This window comes from Lynx canadensis, chromosome B1 (genome assembly GCF_007474595.2).
Source record: "Lynx canadensis isolate LIC74 chromosome B1, mLynCan4.pri.v2, whole genome shotgun sequence".
Lineage (NCBI taxonomy): Eukaryota > Metazoa > Chordata > Mammalia > Carnivora > Felidae > Lynx > Lynx canadensis.
In genome coordinates, this window is record NC_044306.2 from 35,180,745 (window position 1) to 35,199,602 (window position 18,858).

General features: G+C 36.8%; 1 protein-coding gene across 5 annotated transcripts in view; it reads right to left on the bottom strand.

Moving 5' to 3' along the window:
* Positions 1–18,858, bottom strand: part of PPP3CC (protein phosphatase 3 catalytic subunit gamma) — a 104,046-nt gene that overhangs the window by 51,942 nt on the left and 33,246 nt on the right. For all 5 annotated transcript variants that reach the window (XM_030312415.1, XM_032592844.1, XM_030312414.1 and 2 more), the window contains exons 2-3: positions 12,519–12,716; positions 12,070–12,194 (exon numbers count right to left, since the gene is read on the bottom strand). In XM_030312415.1, coding sequence (XP_030168275.1) covers positions 12,070–12,194; positions 12,519–12,716 — 323 coding nt within the window. The remainder of the gene's footprint in view (positions 1–12,069; positions 12,195–12,518; positions 12,717–18,858) is intronic.

An 18,858-nucleotide genomic window follows, 5' to 3' on the forward strand; every position in this document is an offset into this window, starting at 1 on the left:
GACTTAAATGACTTGTTGTAATGGCATATCTAATTGTCACTCCCAAACTGAAACATGAAACCTTCCAGCTTTTTGAAAGGAACAAGCTGTTGCCCTAGACTCCAACAGAGCATAGAGTAGACTTGATAGATACCTTTCCTTAATTTCTATTTCCACGGTTTTTCCAAGTATCTAGAGCTCTGTGACAAATCCACCCCCATATAAATATATATATATATATATATCCCCATATGTAAATATATATATATATACATATATCTTAAAATCTGTATTTTATTTAATGAGGAAACACCAGAGAAATTTCCACTAAATAAGGAACTAGACAAGGATATCCACTATCTCTGCTACTATTCAACATTATATTAGAGGTATTGGCTAATTGAATTAGACAAGAGAAATCAATTAAAAGCTTAAGACTGGGTAAAGAAAAAAATAAAACAACTCTATTTGAAGATGATATGATAGTATACCTGAAAAACTCCAGAAAAATCAATGATTAAACTAATTCAAAAAATAAAAGAATTCAGTAATAAGGCAGGATATAAAATTAACATACACAAACAATAAATAGGACACATGGTGGAGAAAACTCCATTTACAATACCAGCAAAAAAGACTAAACACACAGGAATAAATTTAGTAAGAAATGTGCAAAACTAATACCAAGAAAAATTTAAAAATCTCCTGGAAGACACAAAAGTAGGCAAAAACAAATGGAAAAACATTCCTTGTTGTTGGATAGGATGATTCAGCATCAGTTTTTCCTAATTTATAAAACCACTGCAATTCCAATACCAACAAGTTATTTTATGGAGTTAAATAAGTTGATAATAAAATTTCTGTGGAAAAATAAACATGCAAGAACAGCCAGGAAACAGCCAGGAAAAAACAAAAAACACTGAAAAAAAGAAATATAATGGGGAGGGGGGCCTAGCCCTACTGGATATTAAAAGATACTGTAAAGCTTCTATAATTGGGAGCACCTGCGTGGCTCAGTTGGTTGAGCATCTGATTTTGGCTCAGGTCATGATCTCGAGGTTCAGTTCCTGAGTTTGGGCCCCAGCATCTGGCTCTCTATTGTCAGTATGGACCGGACTTCAGAACTTCTTCCCTCCCTCTTTCACCCTGCCCCTCCCCCTCTCCTGCTTGTTTCTCTCTCTCTCTCAAAGCTAAAGATTTTAAAAATTTTTTTTTCATTTTATTTATTTGAGAGAGAGAGAGAGAGAGAACACGAGTTGGGGAGAGGGGCTGAGGGAGAGAGAGAAAATCCCAAGCAGGCTCCATGCTCAGCACAGAGCCCATAGCAGAGTTCGATCCCACGACCCTAGGATCTTGACCTGAGCCGAAATCAAGAGTCCGATGCTCAACCAAGTGAGCCACCCCCGTGCCCCTAAAAATAAATAAACATTTTTTTTTAAATCTTAAAAAAACAAAACAAAACAGTAGTACTGGCACATATAGAAATAAATATACCAGTGGAATAAAACAGTCCAGAAATTAATCCAAGTACATACAATATTGGTATATAATAAAAGTAGCATCCTAAATCACAGGGGGTAATGATGGACTTCTCAAAAAATGCCTCTGGGACAATTGGTGGCATTTCAAAAAAATTAGATCTATATTTCTCACATAATACATAATGAATGACAAATGGATAAGGGAGATAAATGTATCAAAAAACAAATATATCAAAATGAAGTCATACAAGTTCTAGAAGAAAAGGTGGTGAGTTCTTTATCCTTTAGTGTAGGGGAAAACTTTATCACTAATGACAAAAAAACAAATGCTTCTCGGCCTTTTGGCTCAGATAAAGTGTACTAATGACGAAAAACCAGAGGCAAAAAATGGATAAATTTGACTATCTACAAATAAAAATAATTTGCACAGTAAAAAAAAATATGGCGAAAACTGATAAAACAACATATTCATTTAACTTTTGACCACTTCTAGAAGCATACCCTAAAGATACACTTCCAACAATAAGAAAATACATATGCACAAAGTTGCAGTGTTGCTTATAATAGCAAAATTTTAGAAACAAACTAAATAACTATACATAGGATGTAAGGCTGAGCAAACACAATAAAGTACCATGAAGCTGAAAGAAAGAAAGAAAGAAAGAAAGAAAGAAAGAAAGAAAGAAAGGGAGAAAGAAAGGGAGAAAGAAAGGGAGAAAAAAGAAAGAAAAGAAAGAGAGAGAGATCTCTATAAACAGATTTGGAGCAATTTCCAAAATATACTGTGAAGTGAAAAAAAGCAAAGTACAAAAAAGTATGCTACTGTTTCTGTAATAAAGAAAGGATATAAGAGATCCACATGTATTTACTCATTTGTGCAGAAGAAATACAGGAAGTATAAATCAGAAACTAGAGAGAGACATCAGTTACCTACAAAGGGCACAGAGGAAAGGGGTGGAAAGAAGGGAGCACTGAGAACACTTTAAGGGGGATGAGCAGGGTGCAACACTTCTCAAAGCATACCTTTTTGGATAGCTTTGATTTTCTACAACAACAGTAATGTTCTACATGTGCCTCTGCAAAACAGGTAATCAACCAGCATGTGAAAGAAACCCAAAATAGAATGCAAACAAGTAATAAACCTAATTGTATTATAAATGAAAAACAAAGCAACAAAGGAGGGTACGGGGGAAAAAAGAACCCAAGTAACTTTGGAAAACAGCATTTTGACTGCATACTGCAAGGCAAAGACACAAAGAAATATACACAAATACTGTATCTCTAGTTAGTGAATCTGTTTTCAAAGCATGATTTGGCTGCTATATACCTACTCTGTGAGTATACTAGAATTGAACAGACAAGTGAATATATTATAAATCATGAGAGTAGGAAAGAGGTAAGGTTAGGCTGAATCTTGTGAATTTGGACTGAAATCAAAACTCACTTTTCTAAGGGTATATACAGATAGATAAAGAAACAGATAAAAATGTGGGTATATGTGCAGCTTAGTATGCTTATATGTATTTCCTAGCTCCTGATGAAAGGGACTAGAACCTCAAAATCACTATGTGTATTGATTTTGGGACTACAAATAAATTTTAGCAGGGAGGCATGAATGCAAAACGGAATCTGCAAATAATGAAGAGCAATCATATATACTAATAATGAAGTATACATATTGATGAAGTTTTGGGGTGATGGTGGGGTGGTCTGGAGCCAACAGCCAAGAAATTCTTGAGGACATCTTTGGTGCAAAAAGGTGATTTTATTAAAGCATGGGGACAAGACCCATGGGGCAGAAGAGCGGCACTGTGGTTGTGATGGGTTACTGATTATATACCCTCAAGTTGGGAGGGGGTCGGGTATAGAGTAAGTACCTAAGGTATTGTGGAAGCAAGGTTTCCAGGACCTTGAGAGGCCAGCTGTTGCTAGGGAAATGCCATTTATTACCATTTAGTAAAACCTTAGTCATGAGACCTTTCAGATGTATGGGGGGTGGGCATTAAGCTTGGAGTATGATTGCCAGCATATATCTTGGGGCACTTGAGATAAAGGAAGTAGATTTACAGGATCCTGGAGGTTGAGATAAGGTTAAGCTAAGATTCTCTTTTGCCCCTAGCAAAAATGTCATCCTTAAGGCAGCTGGGATCCTAAAGGGAGGTCACTCTGCTGGTTTCAAGGACTTGTCAATGGGCTGCAGGCAGCATGGAATTTAATTTTTCATTTGCCTTTGCTTCCCACATTACCATGGCAAGCCCTTTAACCCCTTTCCTTTGTTCTTGGGTAGCCAGGAGTGTCCACAGAATATCACGCATACTCCACCTGAGGTGGGAGAGGGGGTGCTTTAGCCTGCATTTTGCCCTCAGCTTGCCACACACTCCCTCATTACATATCTCACAGTCTCAAAACACACGCAACAACTGACAGGACTATGGTAAGAATCAGTAATAACTGTAGTTGGCTCTTCTGAAACACCCAAAAAGTAACTCCTAGTTCAAGCAGACAAAAGTAATGAACGTCACAGGGAACAATTCAACAGAGAATGCATTAAGTTTCAAGTATACACAAGACAGTCATAAAGGGGTGGTTGGCTGGCATAGTTGGTAAAGCATGTGACTCTTGATCTTGGGGTCATGAGTTCAAGCCCCATTTGGGTGCAGAGATACTTAAAAAAAAAAAAAGATAGTCACAAAAATCTACTAGGTATCTCATCACAAACAGAGTCTCCATAAATTCCAAAGAATGAATATGTCCAGGTTATGTTCTCTAATTAATTACACTAATAAAATCAATAACAAAATATTAACTTTATGAAAAAAATCTTGCATGACTAGAAACAAAAAACATACTACTTCATTGTGTTAAGGTTAAAGAGAATCTTAAAATATAAAATACAGGGGGCGCCTGGGTGGCGCAGTCGGTTAAGCGTCCGACTTCAGCCAGGTCACGATCTCGCGGTCCGTGAGTTCGAGCCCCGTGTCAGGCTCTGGGCTGATGGCTCAGAGCCTGGAGCCTGTTTCCGATTCTGTGTCTCCCTCTCTCTCTGCCCCTCCCCCGTTCATGCTCTGTCTCTCTCTGTCCCAAAAATAAATAAACGTTGAAAAAAAATTAAAAAAAAATATAAAATACTGAATGATAATAGAAACAATACGGGTCAAAATCTGAAGGACCCAGATAGAGCAGCACTTAAAGGGCAAATGTACACTGATAAGTACATTTATTTTTTAAAAATAGATATGGAAATATGCTGGTAAATGCTTAACCTATATCTTAAAGGTCATATAAGAAACTCTTAACAGTGATTATAAGAGTGGAATGGCTAACATGTAAGGAGATGCTTAATTTCATCAGTAATTGGAAAAATACTACTTGAAACATAAAATACTATTTTATACCCATCATTTTTGTAAATATTAGAAAATGAGATAAAACCAAATTCTGGAAAGAGGGCTGTAAGGAAATATGAACTCTTAGCTGCTACAGGCAGGCGTATAGATTAGTACAGCTATTCTGAAGAGGAATCTGTGATGGTCAGTTCAAGTATGGAAGGTATATACCCTTTTCTCTGTCAATCCCACTCTTGTACATAAACCACAGAGAAACTAAAACATGGTACCATCAGTAGATTTATATTTTTATGAATATTCATAACAGTAATGTTCATAGAAAAAAGAAACTGGAGGCAACCTAGGTGTCCACCATTGAGAATAAAGAACTAAAATGTCATAGATGTATACTATGGAATACTCTACAGCAAGCAGAAAGCAATGACTGAGAGACAGCAACTTGGATAGATCTTAAAAACATCATGATAGATGAAAACTCAAATCAACAGAAACAGGGCCATAGCGTGGTCACATTCATCTCAAGTGTAGTGCATTAGCATCACATGGGAACTTGTTAGAGACAGAGATTTTCAGACTCCAGGAATTCTGGGGTGGGGCCCAGCAATCTGTTTTTGAACAGGTGCTTGAGGAAATTATGATGTATGCTTGAGTTTGAGGACACTGAACACTACCATATTTATGTAAAATTAAAATACTTTTATCCACCAAAACCTTACATATTATAAAATTAGCGTAATGTATTATATGTCTTCTGAGGCATATACCAAATATAACAGAAACATATATAATGGCAAGAGGGGGAAAATATTAATAGAGATCATAGATAAGAAAAAAATAAAACGGAGAGGGACTTTGCAATGACTAGTAATAAATGTGTCATGATCTGAACAGCTTGATGAATTTAACTGAGATTTTCCCACCTCCCCAAAAAAAGGTTTCAAAATTCTAAATCCAGATGCTTCCCAAAATGCTTAATTTAAATTACCAATGTCTCTTGCCCATGCTTACAGGATTAGATTCCTAACTGGCCTCCCTATACCCACTCTTAGGCTTCCACAGTTTACCACAAAACAGCCAGAATGACTGTTTCAAAACATACATGTGAATATGTCACTCCCACCTCAAAACAATCTCCAATGGCTTCCTTTTGCATTCAGGATAAAACCCAAACTCCTTACTATGGTTTCCAAGGCCTGATATCATCTAACCCTTGTCTATCCCTCTGACACATCGCCTACATCTTCCCCCCTACTCATTTTTCCATCTAGCCAAACTGGCCTTGTTACTATTCCTGGACTGCATTAGGCGTGCTCCAGCCTCAGAGCTTTAATACTTGATGTGTCCTCTGATGGAATGTACTCACCCCTCCCCCACCTCCCATCAGGTAAGCAGGGCTCATTCCCTCAGGTCATTCAAGTTTCTCTTCAGATGTTACCTCCTCAGATAAGCCTTCCCTAATCTCCATCTAAATTAGCTATCCTTGCGGGCTCTTTTAGTCCCTTACCCTGATTTGATTTTCCTAACACTAAACAAATACACAATGCTGCCCCTTTCACTAGAAAACACAGTAAAAGACTTAGCTTTGTTTGTTCACACCCATCCCCAAAATTTAACAGTGTTTCCCAACAGAGGTAATACTGACTATGTGAAAAGCATGATCCTTTGTTGTTTAGGAGTTTCTGCATATTGCAGGATGTTTGTTTCCCTGGACCCAGCCCATTAAATGCCAGTAGGACCCAGACATCTCAGTGAATCAAGACAGTTGAGCATCCAATTCTTGATTTCAGCTCAGGTCAAGATCTCACGGTTCATGAAATCAACCCCCACGTTGGGCTCTGCACTTAGCATGGACCCTGCTTAAGATTCTCCCTCTGCCCCTCTCTCTTGCTTTCTCTCTCTCTCTCTCTCTCTCTCTCTCTCTCTCAAAAAAAAAAAAAAATCCCCTTTAGCCCTTTCTCTTATTGAAGAATCAGTTAAAAGAAACTAAAATTTAGCTTGCCCTACCTCAGGGTAAGTAGTTTATAATAGGTACAAATGAAGAAGGGATGTCAGAAAGCTCAGAAGTAAGTGAACCTTTACTATTTTGTTTTGTCAATGACATTTGGATCAGTCCCTAAATGCCAAAAGTCCTTAGTATTTGTACTAATCAAAGTTTGCATTGCTTCAGGAAAGACATATTCTTGCTCTGGGCATGAAAAAAATCATCTTGCCTTGATTATTTCACATAGGCTCAAGGAAAACAATTATTAAGTATAGAAAGAAAATATAAATACAGTGAATAAAGTTCTGTGAAAACAATTAGGCAATATGTATCAGAAGTCTTTAAAATGCTCATAGTCTGGGGCACCTGGGTGGTTCAGTCCATTAAGTGTCTGACTCTCAGCTCTGGCTCAGGTCATGATCTCACTGTCATGGGATAGAGCCTCATGTCGGGCTCTGCCCTGATAGCGACGAGGCTGCCTGGGATTCTCTCTCTCCTTTTCTCTCTATCCCTCCCCCACTTGCTTGTGCACTCGCGTGCTCTCTTCCTCTCTCTCACAAAATAAATAAACTTTAAAAAAATAGAATGTTCATAGTCTTTCATCCACTTCTTTTACTTATAAGAATCTAACCTAAGTAAATATCAGAAATGTTATTAATTCAGAAAGGTGTAGCAATATGCAGAAGTAACTAGAAAACATCCACTTACAGTACGAGTGATAAATATCCAATTAACAATTGTTTAAGCCATAAAGACATTAAGTATCTCATGAAACAAGAAATCTGGAGGTAAGATGTCCAGATTTAGTGTACCAGCTTAATGCTGTCACCAAGAAACCATGTCCTCTTTCCCTCTATGATCTGTAATTCACAGGTCTGCTTTTCATCCTTAGCACCTCCTCATGATCACAAAATGGCTGCTATAGTGTACCCACCCACATTTGATATGATGTAGTTAAACAGGGGTTCAGAAACTTTCAACTTGCTAGTCTTTTCATCTGGAAACGAAGTGTTTCAAAGTGTGTGTCAGCACGCACGCGCATGCACGCACACACTCACACACCTAAAAAGCACCCAGCAGAGTTCCCTTTATATATTACTGGGCAAAACAGAATCCCATGTTTATCCTTAGACCAATCACTGGTGACAAGGAATGGGTTTATATGACTAGCTCAGACCAATCAATTCATTCCCTGGGGCTGGGTTAAGGGCTTCCCCATACTGAAATCAAAGGTTTTCTCTGAAACCCCAATCTCACTTATCTGAAAAAAATAGAATTTTGATAGTAAGGAAGAAGGAGAGAAAAGATAGGCAGCAAGCAGTATCAACAAACCAAACATCCAAAAATAAAGAATAGTGAAGTAAATTCTGGTATTTTTACCATTAACCACAGAGAAAAGTGTTTTCAATACAATGCTGAGTGGGGAAAAAAAGACTACAAAAGGAAATGTCCAAAATGATTTCAATTTTCTTTAAAAAAGGATAAATACAAATGTAAAAGAAGAAAAAGGACTGCAAGAAAATACAAGATGTTGGGGCACCTGGCTGCCTGAGTCAGTGGAGCATGCAACTCTTGGTCCAGCAGTTGTGAGTTACAGCCCCACATTGGGTGTAGAGATTACTTTTAAAAAATAATTCAAAATCTTTTTTTTTTTTTTAATACTCTATTTTCTTTTTTTTTTTTTAAGTTTTTTTTTTTTCAATGTTTTTATTTATTTTTGGGACAGAGAGAGACAGAGCATGAACGGGGGAGGGGCAGAGAGAGAGGGAGACACAGAATCAGAAACAGGCTCCAGGCTCTGAGCCATCAGCCCAGAGCCTGACGCGGGGCTCGAACTCCCGGACCGCGAGATCGTGACCTGGCTGAAGTCGGACGCTTAACCGACTGCGCCACCCAGGCGCCCCTCAAAATCTTAAAGAAAAAAAAAACTATGATATTAACAGTGATTATATGTGATTTATACAAGTTTTTGTTTTCTTAGAGTCTACATTTCCCAATTTTTCTACAAAAATGAACTATTTACAACAACAAAAATGTAATAAGGACTCCATTACCTTATTTTCATCCATTTGACAAAAACAACATACTCATGCTTATCAAGGACACTGATAAAAAAAAAAAAAAAACTGTGATCAAGTATATACCTATATCATGCTGGACTAAGCTGTAGCCTACAGAAGTTTATAACCTTGGTAGTTTATAAGTAGGTGACTTCCAACTAACACTATATACACCCTGAATTTTAGTTTTAAAACTGGTATAAAATAGCATTGTCACTTTAATGTTTTGATCCATTTACCTCTTAAGCTATTCCAGAAAAATCCTTTAAGTTAGTCAAATGTCAAATAACAGGATAAAGCCAAATACAAACTATGATTTATTAACATTCATTCATTGAGCAAATATTGAGTGCCAACTATTGAGTGCCAACTATGTGTCAGGTACCATGCTAGTATGCTAGGTCTTAATATGAAGAATATTGCAGAAAATTAAACAAGCACTTTTATACTGTATTGAAAAATCTAGTTACAAGTGCATCTTTTCTAACAGACTGTCAGCTCCTATAGAAAGCATTAATCTTAAAAACAAATAAAAATAGAAAGCATAAATCTTATTCATTATTTTATCCTCAGAGCCTGCCATAAAGTTGGCAATCAGGAAACATTTGTTGATGAATGAGGAAAAAATATGTAACAGAAAATATTCTGAATACAGTATGTGTGTACAAAAATCATTATGGAGTTTTTCAGTGTGTGCTTTATATTGAATGTATTAATGCATTGAAACTATTTGTAAATATGTCAGTTAACAACAACCTGAAGATGATTTGGCATAATATTATCTTTTTAAGAAGTTGTTTCATTAAATATAATGACTAATTAAAAATTCAGTAAGTTCTGTATTCTTCTCTTCACCCTCTAAAACTTCTTCATGCTGGGGCACCTGGTGACTCCATCGGTTAAGCATCCAAGTTTGGCTCAGGTCCATGATCTCGTGGTTTGTGAGTTCCAGCCCCGCTCTGGGTGAGCTTGAGCCCAGCTCTGGGCTCTGTACTCTCTCTCCCTCTCTCTCTGCAACTCATGGAATTCTCTCTGCCCCTCGCTCACTGGCTCTCTCTTCTCTCAAAAATAGATAGATAGATAGATAGATAGATAGATAGATAGATAGATAGATAAAACCTCTTCATGCTAATCAATACCCAAAGAAGTAAACATTCAATGTGTCTTTCAAACATCCATATTTTTGATTGTCTCTTGAAACATGATGTGAATAGGAATTAGAAAGCTTTTCCTTTTTAGACTATGTTTGCTTCCCTTTTTATTTTATTTTATATATTTATTGAACTACAGTTGACATACAATATTAGTTCTTGGTGTACAACATAGTGATTCAACAATCCTATATATTATGCAATGCTCACCACAATAAGGATAGTTATCACCTGTCACCATATGAAGTTATTACAGTATTTTGACTATATTCCCTGTGATGTACATTTCATCCATGACTTATTTATTTTATAACTGGAAGTCTGTACCTCTTAATCCCCTCTACCTATATCCTGACTTCCTACTCCCCTCTCCTCTGGCAACCACCAGTTTGTTCTTGGTGTTTATAAATAAGTCTGCTTCTGTTTTGTTTGTTCACTTGTTTTGTTTTATAGATTCCTTACCTGAGTGAAATCATAAGTATCTGTCTTTCTTGGACTTATTTCTCTTAGCATAATATCCTCTAGGTCCATCCATGTTGTGGCAAATGGCAACACTTCATTCTCTTTTATGTCTGAGTAATTTTCTATTATATTATATCCATTATATATATTTATTACATCTTATTTATTCATCTATCAATGGACAATTTTTTAATTAAAAACTTTTTTCATGTTTATTTTTGAGAGAGAGAGAGACAGAACATGAGCAGGGGAGAGGCAGAGAGGGAGACACAGAATCCAAAGCAGGCTCCAGGCTGTTAGCACAGAGTCTGACTCAGGGCTCAAACTCATGAACCGTGAGGTCATGACCCGAGCTGAAGTCAGACAATTAACTGAGCGACCCAGGTGTCCCTATCAATGGACACTTAGGATACCTGGAACAGAGAAGCATTTCAATGATACAGTCTGCAGGTATCATCTCCACTCATCCCAGGTACCTACTTGGAGACCTTGGGAATTTACTGAGCAGCGGGGCAAGAAGATAATTTTCTTAGCTTCTACCATTAACCTTTATCCTCACAGATGACACTAAATTAATTTGGGGCACTGGCACATAACTCTGAACTTCACTGATTCATGAATAGACACATCTATTTAACTAAAGAGTTTCTTCCAGCTTTAGAATAACCACTGCTTCTTTAAGCACTAGGTGAGACAGTTGACTTGGATTTAGGAGTGATGCTGCACAAATAAACCTTTAACCACTAGAAACACACTAAATACACTGAGACCGTCACACTATGAGGGAGAGGCAGGACTAAAGACTACAAGAACAGCAAGCTGACTCAATTTCTCATCTCATGCTTATTCTTGGGCACATTATAAATTCAATTACCTGTACTATTTCAAACGTTACTTGCCTTTTATTTGCCAAGCATGTACAGCTAAATCAATTGATATTAAATATGAATATGGTTCCACTGTACTCAAGTCTTTGCATGATGTTCTAAAATAGTTTTATTTTTTATATACACAACAGCTTATACTTTAATTCCAATCATTTTTTCTCTTCATTCAGTTTTCAAAATACATGAAAGTAAATTTTGAGTTTCCATTAACTTCATTAATTTTAATCATTTTTTTATTCAATGAACATTTATTAAGTGCTTACTATGCATAACAGTATAAAAAATTATTCCTACAGTAAACTAAGTGCCTGGTGGTTTAGCATTGGAAGTTAATCTAAGAGTAAATTACAGCCCACCAGCTTGTGGTTTTAGAATTAGTGTCTGCTAATCCAAACCCTGTTTAGGGTGAATAGCAATTTATGCCATTTATATACAGCCTGTGCACTATCTTCAAAGAGGAAAGGTTGGTAAACATTTGACTTACCTGCAAAGCTGGGTTTAATATAGCCCCTTCTATATGTCTACCACATATAGAAGCTATAAGAAGGAACAGAACTTTCTTACACCAGTGAAAACATTTTTCTAACACCTTAATTACTAAAAGTAACAAGGTTTATAAGTTCTGCCAGTGTTCTCATTTTAATTTCTTCTACCAAAGAATAGAAAGCAAAGTTCTAAAAAAAGGTAATGAAAGTTCCCACGTATCCAATTTAATTTTTACCTCTATACTGAAATAGCCTCTGTCCACATAGTCACCCAGAAAGAGGTAGCGTGTGTTAGTAGGTGATCCTCCAACTTCGAACAACTTCATCAAGTCAAAGAATTGTCCATGAATGTCACCACACACTAGGAAAAAAAGGTCATAAGGTGAGGTGAAAAATGATGTCTTAGAAGAGAAAGGGCAGTACATCAATAAGACCACAGTTTAACTTTTAACTGAAATCACTTTAGCTTTTGACTGGGCTGTTCTATAATTGTAGTCAATCTATCAATACTGAATAGTCCTATAGGAGATATGAGATATTTTAAGTTGTATTTCTTCAATAAACAACAAACAATCCTAAGACTACCTCATAATTCCTAGAAAAATTATCACACATTTTAGTTGGTTATTTGTAATAATTTTTCAAATAAGCTCAAATCTAAGTGCCACCCAAATATTTCTCATACCTGTGATTGGAGAATCTAGTTCTATCATAGTCTTCTCTTGTCTCAGGATAGCAGCCCCATCATTGATTATCTTTAAGGCTACTTCCTCTTCCAGTCGCCCTTCCTTCACCAAATGGTTTCTTAAGACATCAATTTTAGGTTTCCCATTCTCAAATACTTCCTTCAAAGTAAGCCGTTGGGTTGGAGGAAAGGGGACAGCTAGAAAGAGAGGAAAAGTAATTCAAAATACTTAAATGCATAAAGAACTGTGAACCCATTTTTTTTTTAATGTAACAAATTAAACCTAATACATCACCATGATTTCAAATCCACAGCAACAGAACCATGTGGGGGAAAAAATCTAAGATACTATATGTTACAGAAGATCGATTCTAATTTTTAAAAAGGCCACAAAGTCAAAGTCAGTGTGTGGATGTATGAATTATACTGTTTTACATATAAACGTCAAAGACTTGAAGCTGATTCAGAAAATAAACTAAAAAATAAAGAACTAGATGATATGAGTTATCTTTTACTTATAGAAAAAGTATTAAAACTGAAACTGTGGTTAAAGAAAATGAAAGGAAAGAAATTTCAACACTAAAGGGTATTTATTTTTCCAAAGAACTGGCCTAATGGAATTGTGTTTTAAAAGTCTGACTTCAGCTCCTGATTGGGGCAATCATAGATGTATACTTTATTATTAAAAGGTAGCTGCTTAATGGGAATGCAAGCTGGTGCAGACATTCTGGAAAACAGTACGGAGGTTCCTCAAAAAAACTAAAAATAGAACTACCCTATGACCCAGCAATTGAACTACTAGGCATTTATCCAAAGGATACAGGGTGCTGTTTCGAAGGGACACATGCACCCCCATGTTTATAGCAGCACCATCAACAATAGCCAAAGTATGGAAAGAGCCCAAATGTCCATCGATGGATGAAAGGATAAAGAAGTGATATATATACACAATGGAGTATTACTCGGCAATCAAAAAGAATGAAATCTTGCAATTTGCAACTACATGGATGGAACTGGAGGGTATTCTGCTAAGCAAAATTAGTCAGTCAGAGAAAGACAAATATCATATGACTTCACTCATGTGAGGAATTTAAGATACAAAACAGATGAACATAAGGGAAGGGAAGCAAAAATAATATAAAAACAGGGAGGGGGACAAAACAGAAGAGACTCATAAATATGGAGAACAAACTGAGGGTTACTGGAGGGATTGTGAGAGGGGGGATGGGCTAAATGGGTAAGGGGCACTAAGGAATCTATTCCTGAAATCACTGTTGTACTATATGCTAATTTGGATGTAAATTTTAAAAAATAAAAAACAAAATCAAAAATAAATAAATATTAAAAAAAATTTTTAAAAAGGTAGTTGCTTAAAATATTACTGATAATAAGCAAACACTAACTGGATGGAGCTGTTTCTGAGAATAACTTGCTATAGTAACACAGCATAAACTTGAGAAGAATAGATAAAGAAGGTCTAGTTGTGTTTTCTAATCTGAAAATGCTAAAAACTAATTTCAGTTTATGCTGGGTATAAAGTTAATCTAATATCATGGTGAATTACCAACTTTAACAGAAAAAACCTTTGACATTTTAAACTTGACCATCATTTCATTTACCTAATCTACTGTATAATGTATTCTAATTCTCTATGATCTAATATCCACAAGCCTATAAACTATACATTTAAACAAGGGGTTCATTTTAATTTGTGGTTTATGCCTGATGGTTCCACTTCTACTTTTATGAAAGTGTCATTAAGAACCAAGTTAGGGGAAGCAAAAATAATATAAAAACAGGGAGGGGGACAAAACATAAGAGACTCTTAAATATAGAGAACAAACAGAGGGTTGCTGGATGGGTTGTAGGAGGCGGGATGGGCTAAGTGGGTAAGGGGCATTAAGGAATCTACTCCTGAAATCATTATTGCACCATATGCTAACTTAGATGTAAATTATAAAAAATCATAGAAAGAAAAAAACATTAAAAAAAGAAGATACATGAACAGTCAATAAGTCAATAAAAGATCTTTAACATCCCTAATCATCAGGGAAATGCAGATTAAAACCACAATGAGATACCATTTCATACCAAGTAGAATGATTATAAGAAAAACACAAAAACAGAACAGAAAATAAAAAGTATTGGAAAGGATGTGAAGAAATTGGAAAAAAACAAAAACAAAAACAAACCCAAGTTGGGGCACTTGGGTGGCTCAGTCAGTTAAAGCGTTCAACTTTGGCTCAGGTCATGATCTCACAGTTCCTGAGTCCAAGCCCACCTACATTGGGCTCTATGCTGACAGGGCAGAGAGAGCCTACTTGAGATCTTCTTCTGTCTCCCCTCTCTCTCTGCCCCTCCCTCACATGCATATTCTCTCTCTCTCTCTCTCTCTCTCTCTCTCAAAAATGAACATTTAAAAAACCTAGAAAAAAAAAAGAACCAAGTTGAGGGGTGCCTGGGTGGCTCAGTCAGTTAAGCAACTGACTCTTAATCTCAGCTCAGGTCATGATCTCACAGTTCATGAGTTTGAGCCCACATTGGGATCTGCGCTGATGGGGCAGAGCCTGCTTGGGATTCTGTCTCTCCCTCTCTCTGAGCCTTCCCTGTTTGTGCTTTCTCTCTTTCAAAAGAAATAAATAAACTTAAAAAAAAAAAAAAAAAGAACCAAGTTGAGGGCACCTGGCTGGCCGAGTCTGTGGAGTGTGTGGTTCTTGATCTCAGGGTTTTGAGTTGAAGCCCCATTCTGGGTGTAGAGGTTACTTAAAAATAAAATCTCTAGGAGTGCCTAGGTGGCTCAGTTGGTTAAGTGTCTGACTTTGGCTCAGGTCATGATCTCACAGCTCATGGGTTCAAGCCTGAAGCCTATTTAGGATTCTGTGTCTGCCTCTCTCTCTCAAAAATAAATATTAAGCCATCCATTGATGAATGGATAAAGAAATTGTGGTTTATATACACAACGGAATACTACGTGGCAATGAGAAAGAATGAAATATGGCCTTTTGTAGCAACGTGGGTGGAACTGGAGAGTGTTACGCTAAGTGAAATAAGTCATACAGAGAAAGACAGATACCAAGTGTTTTCACTCTTATGTGGATCCTGAGAAACTTAACAGAAGACCATGGGGGAGGGGGAGGGAAAAAAAAGTTAGAGAGGGAGGGAGCCAAATCATAAGAGACTCTTAAAAAAACTGAGAACAAACTGAGGGTTGATGGGGGGTGGGAGGAAGGGGAGGGTGGGTGATGGGTACTGAGGAGGGAACCTGTTGGGATGAGCACTGGGTGTGGTATGGAAACCAATTTGACAATAAATTTCATATTAAAAAATCACAATCAATCAAATAAGTTCAAATTAAAAAAAATAAACATTAAGAAAAAAATGTTTAATAAAAATTAAAAAATAAAACCTCTCAAAAAAAAGAGAGAGAACTAAGTTGAGGGGTGCCTGGCTGGCTCAGTCACAGGAGCGTGCAACTCTTGATTTTAGGGTTGTGAGTTTGAACCCCCCATTGAGATTACTTGAATAATAAAAAAAACTTAAAAAGAAAAAAAAAAAACAAGTTGAAATCTACAGGCACTATAAAAATTTTAGACTTGAGGGGCGCCTGGGTGGCTCAGTCGGTTGAGCATCCGACTTCTGTTCAGGTCATGATCTCACGGTCTGTGAGTTCGAGCCCCGTGTCAGGCTCTGTGCTGACAGATGAGAGCCTGGAGCCTGCTTCGGATTCTGTGTCTCCCTCTCTCTCTGCCCCCTCCCCTGCTCATGCTCTGTCTCTGTCTCAAAAATAAATAAAAACATTTAAAAAAATTTTTTTTAATTTTTAGACTTGAAAATTCTGTGGTAAGTTTCATCATGCTCCTAGCTACAACTTGACTAATTTAGGCAATTCAAAGCTTATTGAAAAAATGTAGCTATCCAAACAGCAAACATTACTTTGAAAGAGAGGACCACATATATCCCAGTTTAATCAGGACAGTCCTAGATTTCCACTGCTGTCCTAGCATAACTGTTAATAGCACCCCCTTTCACTCTCACAAGTATTCCAATTTGAAAGATAAATCAGTTTAATTTGTGTTAATTTGTATAAGATATTATGACGAATCTTTTATTTATTTATCTGGTGAGTCTCTAAGACAGAGTGAAAGGTAAGTCCTAAACAAACTTACTTAAATTTTTACTAAAATGTAATGGCAATATGGTTGTGTTTAACAACAAAAATCCTTTATAGTTTAGAGATTCTTACTGAAATATTTTCAGATGAAATTATATGCTATTTGGAATCTGCTTCACAACAGTGAGAGGACAGGGAATAAGCAGGGGTACAGATGAAAAAAAAACTGGTAAGGAGTCAATAATAACTAGTGAGGCTGGATGATGTTTACTTGGAAGTTCATAATACTATTCACTCTACTGTTCTAATATGGTTGAAATACTTATCATAAAAAGGTGGAAAAAGTTGCCCAAACTAAGAGTATATCTTTTTTTTTTTAAGTGTATTTATTTTCAGGGAGAGCAAAAGAGAATTCGTATATGCATGCAGGCATGAGCGGGAGAAGGGCAAAGAGAAAGGGAGAGACAGAATCCATAGTCAGCATAAGGCCCGACTCTGAGCTTGATCCCATGAGCCATGGGATCATGATCTGAGCCTAAATCAAGAGTCAGACACTTAACTCACTGAGCCATCCACGTGCCCCTAAGAGTGGAAGTCTTAGAGAAACTTTCTTTAGAGAAACTTACATGAGGTTCAATCAAGAGATATACTTAATCGCTTGTTTGTGACTTCAGAGAATCCTCAGTCCTATGAAATCTTGATCCAGAAAAACAAATGGAAGATACCACATTTAATCATTCCCCTTTTCATACCTAGTTTACCCTTTTCGGTTTTCAAACTCTTACTCTCAATTTCTAGCTAGCCAATCTGCCCTTCCCCATTTTTTTTTTTAATTTTTTTTTCAACGTTTATTTATTTTTGGGACAGAGAGAGACAGAGCATGAACGGGGGAGGGGCAGAGAGAGAGGGGGACACAGAATCGGAAACAGGCTCCAGGCTCTGAGCCATCAGCCCAGAGCCCGACGCGGGGCTCGAACTCACGGACTGCAAGATCGTGACCTGGCTGAAGTCGGACGCTTAACCGACTGCGCCACCCAAGCGCCCCTGCCCTTCCCCATTTTGAAATGAACCCCATAAGAAGCCAGCTTGTTTTTAATCCCCACTTTGTAAATAATTGAAATTGGTTAACAAACTAAAAATAAAATGAAATAATACAAAATCAAATATATTGGAATTGACAAAAAAGGTATTACATATAGAGGTAGTTCCAGAGACAAGAGATCCACAAAATATTACTTGACTTCTACCAGTAGTATTATACCTACTAATAAAAATAATTTTCCTCCATTATTGTTGCAATCAGGTAACAGTTTACAAAATAGGAAGCCATTTTTCTTATGTATCATATAAGTTATGAAAGAGATAAGCAACCTAAAGAACTTCCGAGAAAAAAAGTTAGAAAGATATTTTTTCTTTCTTTCAAAGTCTCTAGTTGCAATTTACTTAAAACAAGTAAACAAGTCACCTAATTAAATGAAAGCAAAAGCAAGGTTGAAATGGATCAAGGGGATTATGCCCAGCTAAGAGAAATGGGACACAGCTGATCCAGGAACACTAAGAGGAATTAAGATTGGCTTGAGACAACATACATAACAGAAAGTTCCAGAAGAATCCTAAGTTTTTAGGTAAGGGCAAATAAATTCAATTTCCTTCAAATCAAAAGAAAAGAATCTTCAACTTTAAAGGAGTGGGTCCTATCCCCTCTCAAGTTACTCCTAGCTATGTTTAGAAGCCCTAAATTACAACTTCCTTCCTTTATTAGATAGTTGTATACACAATATAGTTGAGGTTGATTCATAGAAGAATGGGAACAGCCACCATCCTGAGAAGACTAAAGGGAATCTAGCTAAGTTTGGTCATGATAGGAAATAGCAGGAATTCTCCAATTAAATTTTAAAACCCTATTTTTAAGGGCTTCTGGCTGGCTCAGTCGGTTAAGCATCTGACTCTTGATCTCGGCTCAGGTCATGATCTCATGGTTCATGAGACTGAGTTGGGCTCCTAGTGACAGTGCAGAATCTGCTTGGGATTCTCCCTCTCCCTCTGCCCCTCCTCCACTCGTGCTCACTCTCTCTCTCTCAAAATAAATAAACTTAAAAATAAAATAAGTTCTCGAGTGAAATTTTAAAACTCTATTTTTATTTTTTTTAATGTTTATTTATTTTTGAGAGAGAGAGACAGAGAGAGAGAGAGAGAGAGAGAGAGAGAGAGAGAGACAGAGTGCAAGTG